Source organism: Brassica napus, chromosome A7, assembly GCF_020379485.1.
Source record: "Brassica napus cultivar Da-Ae chromosome A7, Da-Ae, whole genome shotgun sequence".
Taxonomy (NCBI): domain Eukaryota; kingdom Viridiplantae; phylum Streptophyta; class Magnoliopsida; order Brassicales; family Brassicaceae; genus Brassica; species Brassica napus.
In genome coordinates, this window is record NC_063440.1 from 6,487,358 (window position 1) to 6,498,758 (window position 11,401).

Sequence of the window (11,401 nt, forward strand, 5' to 3'; positions counted from 1 at the left end):
AATAGTCGAGAGGATCATATGATCTTTATTTCAAATTCATCATGGACATTTATTTCCTTATTTGTAGGGGAGAGCCGTTTAGGTTTGCTTCAAAAATAAAATCCTTGATTTCCAAATAGAGATGATTTGAATCATTATAAATTAACTCCTCGATTTCCAAATCTGAGAGTACAACTAAAGTTGGGGAGCTTAAAGGATCAGTATCTAACTTCGAGAAAGTGTTAGAAGTAAGTATATCTTGAAAACTGCGAAACTCTGAGGGTCTAATGACTGCATGCTTTTCTCTGTTGATCTGTCATTCTGAAATTTTCCCATGAAATTTGGAAAAGTTTCATGTTCATATTTCTTTTCCTTCTTGGGTACATGTGGATGGCCACAAAACTTGATCCACATGATGCTTATGTTAGTTTGGTTTACAAAATATTTAATAGGGATATGAATCCGTATCTATTGCAATTTTTGTTTCCAAGATTTAAAACCTTGTAGGCATTTTGTTGGGCTTGGTGAGCAGCTGATATCATCTGACATAGGGGCTGCACTTGACGGCTTCAAGATGGAAATTCTTATATCAAGTGTGATTTTGACTGTTCAGCTACATTTTCATTTTGTCTAACAACCAAAAACAAAAACTATCAGGCACGGACACTCATGAAAATGGGAGGGCAAGAAGTACCAATAGAATTCGTGCATGACATTGTTGCTTTACAATTTAGGAAAAAAGAATTTGAGTATCGTTACGGCTTGCTTTCTTTTCAATTTTGGCTATTAGCGTCAATAATTTTCTTCATTTCAGTCGGCGCTCGACAATTTTAAGAAGGCTCTGGTTGATGGAATATGGATTACCTTTCTCGATAAAAAGGAAAAATTAGAAAAAACAGGTGTAACTGTTATATGGTACAAGGATGCTGGAATTGTCCATATGCTGATTGAAATTGGTCACTCTGTTGACGTGCCACATAATAAAATCCCAACCTTGTTCAATCTGGCTAGATTACTTTAGCAGTTATACAAAACAGAAACATCAATTTGTCTCAATCAGTTGATACTTTACAAGGTATGATTACTCTTACACTCTTTTTTTGTATTTGACATTCCATTTTGTGATAAGTTTGTCTATAGGTAAAAATAACAAAGCTCTCATGCTCTTCTTCTAGCAGTGACAACTTGGTCGCACCAATGAATAGCATAACTACAGAACACTGTTGCATCCACTCCATGTAAGCATCAAGATCGTATGGTATCCTGAGCTTGAGATTGCCTAGACTGTCATTTGTTTTAATTCTGTGAATAGTACTTCTTGCTGGTCGAGGGTACACTCAAATTACCCTAAGGAGTGAATTACTCTCTCAAATAAGAGGTTCAGATGTAATACTTAGGGATTGAATCCATGTAGACTCTAGGATTACACAATAGATTTATAGTCTTCGAAATAAAGCTAGATTAAAAGGTTTTAAGCAGTAAATGAAATGGTGAGCAAGGCAGTTGCTTGATTGGTTTGATTTGAACCTGTTGATAGTTGGGAAATAGCTAGATTCATGTATGTTCTCAGGTATGATAAGTAGACAACTTAATTTGGGGTTTTAGGGGTTTATTGATATTAACTAGGTCAAAACCCGCTCTACGCGGCGGGATAAAATTTATAAATTTTGTTTATTAGATATATAAAATAATGGTGATGTTATAAGTGTTATTGTTAATTTTTTTTCTTCTTTTAAATATGAATTTCTTGGCTTAATTATATATTATAATGGTAAGTATTTATTATCCAAACAAATGACGAGTTTTCCTAGAATTTTATTTTAGGTAGTATTATTTGATATTACATACTCAAAAAGATTTATAAAAGAATTGCAAAAATTTAGAATTTACTGTAAAGTTGTTTTTTGTCAAATTGTAAAGTTGTTTTTTATTTGTTCTATAAAATCAATTCATAAATTTTAAAGTTATATGTTTCATTTATTGTAATAAGTGTTTTATTTGATTCTGATCAAAAATATTCTATAAGTAAAAAGACAGATTTATGATAAGTTTCTTTTTGAAAGACAATGGTTTTCTTCTCTCTCTCTCTATTATAAGATCGACGATCTCATTACACTCTACTTTAGCAAACCAACTGGTATGTAGTAGTCAATAAATTGCTGATGCCTAGGCCTGCTACATATGCAACCGCGTGCAGACTAATATTTCAAATTCGTATGTTTCTTTGTTTAATATGTATGTTTCCGATTTTGATGTTGCCATTTGCCAGACTAATAATTAAAAGGAACATAGAAAATATGGGATTTGGAATTTTGGAATTTTGGAATTTCATGTGTTATAAAAAGCATTTCATATGCTATACGAAAACAAAAATCATGTGCTAATGTGTTATCCCTTAGGTATTTCATGAAATGGATATAGTTTTTCTTTGGTATTCCAAGTTTCTGTAAACAGGGTCAATCTAAAACAATGTCCGGACCATCAAACTCGGTGTTTTCATAAACGAAAGTTTTTGTAAATCCCATTCCTCTTTCAGTTTTGAACCTTCTTTCCTATCAACTCTTTCTCTTTGTTATGTGCTTTACGTGACTATGTCCACAGTCTTCACTATTTCTCATGCACCTTAACATTACCAACAATCAAGCGATATATGGATCATAAAAGGTAAGTAACACACATGCTTAAAATCTCAGAGAGTTCAAACTTTGTAATTTGATATAATATGAGAGGGAATAGCATTAATGGTAAAACTTAAGAGAGATAAAAGATGCTAACAAAACAGTTCAAATGAAGTAGCGTACTTTTCATTGCACGCTTCTTGGGTTCTGCATACCCTATAGACTGTTTATGTATGGATCTCAAATCAACTTCATTACCCAGATTAGAAAAATAATAAAAATGTTCAACATTACCCTTTATATATACTCTTCTGTCTAAGGAACTGGTATCTCGTACTCACCATATCTAAATGAATGAATTGTAATCTCGGTTTCAAAGGTTAGCCTGTTCCATTCTAGATGAGAATCATATCACTAAAAAGGTTATATCAAACACAATTGTTAGTCTTACTGATACGTTTTAAGGAACAAAGTGACATACTTTCGGTAAGCACACAACACAAGTGTGGTCTGTAGGTCTATTGATTGATGAAGTTTCTCAGTTGTTGAGGCTCCATCAAAGCTCCAAATATAAACATGTTTTTCTCAAGCATTTGTTTCCCCACTTGACTGTCGGTAAAATTAGAACCTTGTTCCAAAAAGAAAAAGCATGGGAGAATCTGCTTGCCTCATGCAGCCATTCTCATACGCAGCTCCACAGGTGGTTCTTAGTTTCCTCATTCTTTCTACTTCCATTTCAGTTCCTTGTCTTACTTTTAACATTTTCTCTCTGTTTTGTTCATAGAGATTTCTAAGAAAGATGTATATGTTGTATCTTTGTGTAATAGGGAGATTCTCTTGGTGCTTTAGGACAGTCAGTGTCCTTTGGGAGATTCATGTCTGAGAAAATTGACTGGGAAAAATGGTCATCTTTCCCGACACAGAACCGTTATGTGGCGGAGACAGAGAGATACTCGAGGCCAGGGTCTGTGGCTCAGAAGAAAGCCTTCTTCGAAGCTCACTACAAGAAACTCGCTGCTGCAAGAAAAGCTGCTCCCGAAGAGGCACTCTTGCTCCGACAGCTAACCTCTGATGAGTTGGTTCCAGTTCAAGAAGATATCAATGGCGTAGGAAAGAAAGAATCCGACCCGGTTCTTGAGATTCCAAGAGCATCTTTAGATGCTGAAATGAAAGTAGTTGCAGAAAAAGTAAGCATGTCTGGTAATAGACAGTCTGATGAGAAAGAGAAGCGTGGGAAAGACAAGTCAGAGATTAATGGCAAAGGCTCTACAGTTAAAGAAGAACAACAGGTTGAAGAGAAAACGCCTAGGATCCTTAAGGAATATTTTTTTTATTAAAGTTTTTTTTTCCCTGGCTTCTTGTTCTTCATCTGTTAGTTGTTTGCAGAAGAAGAAATACAAATTAAAGAAGCACAACCAAAGAGCAGTACAAAGCCGAGAGTGTCTAAGCTCAATATATCAGAGAGGACTCCAAGTCAAAAGCCTAGTAGTAACAAGAGCAGCTCTTACAATTTCACACCAGCAAAAGAGTTCAATAGGCTAGTGTCCATGATAAGGAAGATTGATGGGTCAACAAGAGCTTCTTGTTCTTCTAAGCTACAAACCAAAGAATGCAAAACTCCTCTCCGGACACCATCAAGCAATAATAAGGTGAGTGTTTCACTCATTTTATGTTAGGGTAAACCAAGAGTGCCTTATGTTCTTGTGATTGGATTAACTGTAGGTGTCTGCAAAGGGAATTGTGGAGGACTCTTTGTTCACCACACCTTTGTCTAGTAACAGAAGGTAAAACACACTGCCTCAATTAACTCTACTTAAATGATGTGTGGTTAGAGAAGTAACTCATCAGGTGTTAAAAGTAAATGCAGAGCTCATGATTCTTCTACCAAGACAGGTCGAGGAAGATGGAATTTCCTTCCTGCAAAGTAAGAACACATCTTTAATTAAATGAATTATTGCACAATTCATATGGTTAATGTGTGTGTTTTTACTTGTTTATTGGGGGTTAAAAATCAGGACGCCGAGCTACTTCACACCGTTTGGATTAAGAACAGAGGAGAGAGCAGAGAGAAGAAAAAAGGCAAGATGAGCTTTGAGTTTATTTTTCTTTTCTTGGTTTCTATGCTTTCTTCTTTGTGGCTTACGATTTGTAAATGGTTCTTGATGTTTCAGACGCTAGAGGAGAAATTCAAAGCCATGGAGGCACATAAGGAGAAGGAGAGGAATGTGGAGAAAGAAGAGAGTAAACTAAGGCAAAGGTTATGCTTCAAGGCGAAGCCACTTCCAATTTTCTACAAACAAAGACCTCAATCCACTGACCAAACTAAGACATCAAACTTAAGTAAAGCTCAAGCTCATCATCTTGTTATTTTTAAATGTTATGCCAAACATATATAGCTCATTCATTGTTTCGTGTCTGTCAGATAGAGAGTTCCGTTTTCGTATTTTGTAGGCTCTGTTACGGTACCAGAGAGAGAGAGAGAGAGAGAGAGAGAGAGAGAGAGAGAGAGAGAGAGAGAGAGAGAGAGAGAGAGAGAGAGAGAGAGAGAGAGAGAGAGAGAGAGAGAGAGAGAGAGAGAGAGAGAGAGAGAGAGAGAGAGAGAGAGAGAGAGAGAGAGAGAGAGAGAGAGAGAGAGAGATGTTAAAGAATAAATAATTCATCCTTCAGAGATATGAACTGTATATTGCGCAGTCTTAGTGCCTGTGTGGAGGATTAGTCTCTCTGGAAAGAATCCTTCAACTACTCTTTTATTCTTTTCTCTCTTTTAAGTTAACAAAAGGAGAGGAGACTGATAAGCTGAAGCTTATCTTTGTAACAAGAAAGAGAGAGAAGAGATAAGAAGAGTATTAATTTGTTAATTGATCATTTGATAAGGTTTCCATAAGGGACACTCCCCCTTTAATAGAGATGAAATAACCAAAACGACATAGCTTCATATAATAATACTTATTCATTATTCAAACTCTCCTTGTCATAAGGAGTCTCTTCTCCACTCTCATACTTAACTCAGCCACTTCTCTTCTTCTGGCTCCTACTCTTCTTCTGCACAAACGCCAATGGAACAGCTAGCTTATCAGAGACACATTGGATTTCGTCATTTGTATTATTAATGTTAAAGTCCCTTAATCTCCCAAGCTCTTTTGTAAGATGAGAACCATGCTAGTTAGGTATGATTATAAGTTTATAACCGGTAAAGACAGATTCAACAAATGGTAAAACTTACGAAGTGAGGTACAATCCGGAACTTGGGTTTAAAAGGTTGGATGTCATGAAGGTAATAGAGACAGTAAAGACCTCCGAGCCTCCTTGAAAAGGAATCATTACTCAGCATTTGACCTGTAGACAAAGGCTAGCTTGTGAGCTTAGCTAAGAAAACAATCACAATGTGGAGGCAGACTAATTATTATCACAAACTCTGGCTATTTTCACAGTACTTAATCCCCAAATACACTTTTGTCTAAACACTATCATAAGAACAACTGCAGAGTCTCTACAAGATCATGAAATAGTCTAAGAAGCTATATGTGTGATCTTAATCAATAAAGCAACTAACTTTATCGGAAAATAAAGAGAACACACTATAGGCTAATCTATCTTTGGCTCAGACAACGATCTTAGACGGAGAACAAAACATCATGTCTAATTGTAAATATAGATTCCCAGGTGGAAAGTAGATTTTTTTAAGGATTATCGATTGAATCTTTCCTTGCTGATTAGGCCTTTGGAGATGAAACGATTGACGGAGGAGGAGATAGCTGCGGTGGCGAGAGCGCATCCTTATCAGCGTCCATGAGCCAATTGTCAAGGCCGTTCGTGGCGGCGAGCTATGCGATTTTCTGAACCCATCTGACCAGCACCCACTACTCCGACACACTCTATCTCTGCCATTTTCTTCTCCGACGCCAGCGGCGGCTGGTCTCTGTAAACTGTAAATGAAAGAGATAAACTGTGCCGGCTTTGAAAGTAGTCTCTCAACGCTACTATTTCTTCTGATATGGAGTTTCTGAAGAAGATGATTTATCTTCGGCACCATTCCTCAACCACGAACTGATGTCTCTCTCAAAATACACAATGTAGAAAACGTTAAACACAAAGCAATGACGTGGATAACCAAAATGTTATGATTGGTTTTTCAAGTTTTTTCATTTAATGACCTGTCAACCTCTTAAGACTCTAAAAATCTGATGTGTCAACAGCAGGAGAGAACCTTGCTATATTATTGTGTTGATTGTTCTCGAACTCAAATTTAGGTGAAATCAATTAGATTATCTAATCCTGATCTCGGATTTCAACTTTCGTATGTTAATCACGAGAAAGTGTCAATCGATGCTTCGTAAAGAACATCGATCGATACACCTTTCAAAATATTGATCGACTAAACAGTCGTCGCATCGATCGATGCTTCTTCCAGAAAGCTTTACGAGCGGATTTGATTAGTGTTCTCTAACTTACTAGACCAACTCTCGTGTGTATCTAGTTAGTTAGATCATACTAGTTTAGTTTCAGGTATTGAGTCAAGCAATGGCTTGTCTCAATTAATCCTAGGATCTAAGTTAAAGGGTGATCAATCCTAAACTTAGCTTTAAGAGCAACTAGATGAAGAACTATATTTTAAACACCCTAGCAACAGTTTAAGCTAGGAATACATAAATCAACCTTATGAAGAACCTAAATCCAACAGTAACACTACTCAGACATATTCATAAGAAACATGGTTATGATGGTCTGAATAAGATTTAAATAAATGAATAACAAAAGAAAACAGTAGAGAAAATGAAAGCAAGGGAGTTGAAGATCTTCTCTGTTTTGTAGTTCAGATCTATCTCTCCAATACTAAGCTCTCTCTCCCTCCAATGGTGGTTTGTAGCTTCTCTCCAAACTAGGTCTAAAAGGTCTCTAGGCAAGTCTGCCTCTAAAATGATACAAAAGATTAATAATATAGCCTATCAGGCGGCCATGAACTTAAAATGTAATTATTGGAACTTTTGTGAAACTTGCAGTCTTCTAATTTGTCATTAACTCGCGAGTGGCTTCGCCGTCGATCGTTGGTACGAGCCTTCCATCGATCGATTATGCTTGGTAATCGTCGGTGAATATTCTGGTTCAACAATCGACTTCTTCTCTGTTTCCCGCAAAGCTCTCAAAAGTCTCCAAATTGCTCCAAATACATCATTTTCCTCAAGTAAGTACATGAACCTGTAATTACTCTAAATAGACTTTATATCGTAGTAATATACCTTAAAACACCTTGATATATGGTGTTTTGACACCATTGTGTATATGCTTTTTAACTTGTTTTCAATGTTTTATCGAGTTAGTCCAGTCCTTTTAGAGTCATTTCAGGTCTGGAGTATACTGAAGAGCTGAAGGAAGAAGCGTGAAGAAAGGAGCAAGAATTGGACTTTTTCCCGGCGGAACAATCGAGCGGAGCAGTCTGACGGTTGATCCCACTAGGAACAGCCAGACGATTGTTCTCGACATTTATGGAAGTTTCCATATCTTTCAAAGATTTGCCCTAATCACCTATTATCTCCTCTGATGTCGATGGCGCCTCCATATAAAAAGCCATCCTTATCTTTATTTTGTGGGGACGCGAGTTTTTACAAGAAGACTAAGACCGAATATTGATTTGCTATTGTAAGAGAGACGACTCCTCTTCTTCACCGAGAAGATTATCCTGAACCCTATTGATTTCTCTTAAGATTTATATGCAGTATTATTCAGTTATCATGTCTTGTTCATCTTGTGAGCAGATTATCCTAGCACATATAGGGTTCTAGGGTATTGATCGCTAAGCTAAGCATAAATAAGCGACTATATTGTGTCTTCGTTCACCTCTGTTCTTAATGCTAGTTCTAAGCTGATCACTTATTGCTAGATCTTAGGTTGAATGTTCTCATTAACCGTGTAGGAGATTACTTGATATTGGGTGAATGAGCCGCGAATCTCTAGTCAGCGAAAGTAGATACTAGAGTGCTCGGTGTGCCTATCGGACTTGATCTCTATTGCTTGTGGTTGATCCTTGATCCAAACAATAGTTTAGGCGTCAAGATCGAACCGCAAAGGGGACAGCACCATGACAGGGGGTTGTTCTACTTGAGTGATCCGTGTTCTAGATTGTGTTACATCGCGCTTGAATGAATGTTTGGTTAAGTATCAACACCCGATGAGAAACCCTAGATTGGCTTCTTTTTAATATCGAATTTACACTTTGCAATCATTTACTTTACTTGCACGTTACCACCAACATTCAAACCCCACTTTTAATTTAAGTGATACCACTCAAATTACCCTAAGGAGTGTTACTCTCATCAAAAGAGGTTCAGATGTAGTACTTAGGGATCGAATCCACAAGGAGCTAGGGAACAATTAAATCTAGTGTATATTAATTCTAAAGGTTGTAATGTTTTAAATAAAATAGCAATAGTAACTAGCGAGTAAATGATAAATGTAACTTAGGTTGGAAATGATATTAGATGCAGGGCCACTATTCAGGTGTTGGAGATTATAATTCCTATAGATGCCTAACTGTTGCATGCATGATATATTAGAGCTCATTCGCTTAACTCAGTGATCAGCTGTCGCATGTACCACTGGTTAACAGACTAGATCTTGTGTCTCACCGGTTAGATGCAGACACAAGAGAGTGTCGATCGATAGTCTATTAAGACGTTGACCGACACACTTTTGCCAACATCGATCGATTGTCAGTTGAGGACATCGATCGACGGGTTCTAGCCAGGCCTATGCGCGAGTATTAAATGCCCTACTAAGATTCTAAATTGACGGTTAGCCCTCTCTAGCAATCCTAATATGATAGATCAATGTCAGGATGGGATAACAAGGGTGCTTGAATATGCAATCCTATGATCAAGTTCTAGTTAGCTAGGCTAAAACAAGCAATGAATACAAATCTATCATGAATATCACAACAAGGCAGATCTATAGTTTGGGGTTAATCCCACAAACCTATCTGAACCCTGGATCTAACAGTTGAACTACTCAGACATAGCATAGCAATTCATATCAATAGATAAATAGAAACTCATAGAATAGATGATAAGAAAATGAAACAAGGAGTTCCAATCACAAGTGCTCTTCTCTCCAAATGAAACTTGTAACAAAACTAAGTCTAGAAAAGAAAAAGCTCTCCATGCCGTCAAACACTTAGGCAGTATATATTCTACTAGGTTAAAAACTCGTCAGAGCATTTTGGTAATTTGGCTTGGCCTTGGTCTTTAAGTCTGCTGAATCCAAAATATCGCGTCTGGTGTCTCGACATCGATCGACGGTACTTGTGTACATCGATCGATATTAATCTTCATCTGTCGAGGCATTTCCTGATATCGATCGTCAGCACTGATGCGCATCGATCGATTATTCTTCCTCTCGTCGACCTCTAAGTGGTCAGCTCGGGTGAAATGTCTTTGATGTTCCAAAATGCTCCAAAGTCATAGATTTACTCCGAAATGCACCTGAACCTGAAAACATACCTAGAAGAGTAGAAAACATAGATATATATATAGTAAAATAATAATGTACCATGGATAAAAATGGGTCAAATCCAAGGTATATCATTAAGCTAAGTAGAAAACTCATAAGAATAAAGTGTAAACTGGTCCTCTGGATTGAATCTCAAATATTACAATTACCACTGTTAACTTGACAGTAGGAAAGGTTTTGTTTTAGTGTATAAAGTTTTGGCGCCGTTGCGACGGGGACCAGATACTTACCTCTATTTTTCAGTTTTATACTTAGTCTAAAATATCTAACTTGCTTTCTTCTCTTTGTTGCAGCCAATGATCTAGGTGCATGACCAGTAGACAAACTCGGAGCAACGCACAAGGATCATTATTCACGCTAAGTAACGAAGAGCTCGCAAGATTAGAACGACAGAACCGTCAACAACCGCCGCCTACTAACACCACAATGGGTGATCATAGAGGCCAGGATGATCTCACTACTGCAATGGCGCTCATGCAACAACAGATGCCACAGACCATCAACACACAAGAAGCTGCTCGCCAAGCAGCAGCTGAACTCGCTGCTCAGCAAGCTGAGCAACAAGGCGCTCCCATCGGAGAGCTGAACCTTCCGCAGAATTTCCCTACCAATCGCTCCGCCATCAACCCCCCTCCCTGCACTCGACAGGATTATGAGATCGAGCATGCTTTGATCGACCTGGTGCAGAAAAAAATGTTCAATGGTCTCGCGGCTGAAATCCCTTTGGACACATCGAGAACTTTGAGAGGGTATGCAATTTCTCTTGCGTGTATGCAGTGCCACCAGACTACGTCAAATGCACATTGTTCCCATTCTCCTTGGATGGGAAAGAATCTCGCTGGCTAGCCTCCCTTCCGACTAGTACAATTACTACATGGGAACAAGTCAGAATAGCGTTCTTAAGCCACTTCTACACGAAGACGAAAACCGCAGCTCTGAGGCATAAAATCTCTAATTTTAAGCAAAAGACCGACGAGCCTTTCTATGATGCTTGGGAGCGTTACAAGGAGTACGGAAAGGAATGCCCTCACCATGGGTTTGAGGATGACTACATACCGGAAGTGTTCTATGATGGAGTGAGCTATGAGTTTTGCAATTCTCTTGATTCCTCGAACAATGGATATTTCATGACCCAAACAACACCAGGCGCATTCGCACTGATCAAAAATATGGCGTCAAGCTCACTCAACAAGAACAAGGAGAATGATCGCTCCATGAGCGTAAACAGCATAGACGATCTAGCGGCAAAGGCTGATCAGCTGTTGAAGGGCAATCAGAGCCAAGTGTTCATCATGGAGGAA

The 11,401-nt window shown here is 37.9% G+C and overlaps 1 protein-coding gene and 1 non-coding gene across 2 annotated transcripts; one reads left to right on the top strand and one right to left on the bottom strand.

Moving 5' to 3' along the window:
* Window positions 1-77: 77 nt before the first annotated feature.
* On the top strand, window positions 78-4,853 carry LOC106355011. Its single transcript, XM_048737205.1, has 2 exons — window positions 78-3,297; window positions 3,425-4,853. Exons 1-2 carry the CDS (start codon window positions 3,247-3,249, stop codon window positions 3,932-3,934), a joined length of 561 nt encoding a protein of 186 aa, XP_048593162.1. The 5' UTR covers window positions 78-3,246; the 3' UTR covers window positions 3,935-4,853.
* A 6,179-nt stretch (window positions 4,854-11,032) lies between these two features.
* Window positions 11,033-11,139, bottom strand: LOC125576860. Its single transcript, XR_007315283.1, has one exon. It is a non-coding gene; the product is annotated as a small nucleolar RNA R71 (small nucleolar RNA).
* Window positions 11,140-11,401: the final 262 nt, after the last annotated feature.

Excerpts from the sequence above, each read along its gene's own strand:
- LOC106355011 (XM_048737205.1), top strand. The coding sequence starts at position 3,247 with ATGGGAGAATCTGCTTGCCTCATGCAGCCATTCTCATACGCAGCTCCA. Across the intron at positions 3,298-3,424 it reads TCTCATACGCAGCTCCACAG|GGAGATTCTCTTGGTGCTTT; the intron begins GTGGTTCTTAGT and ends TTTGTGTAATAG.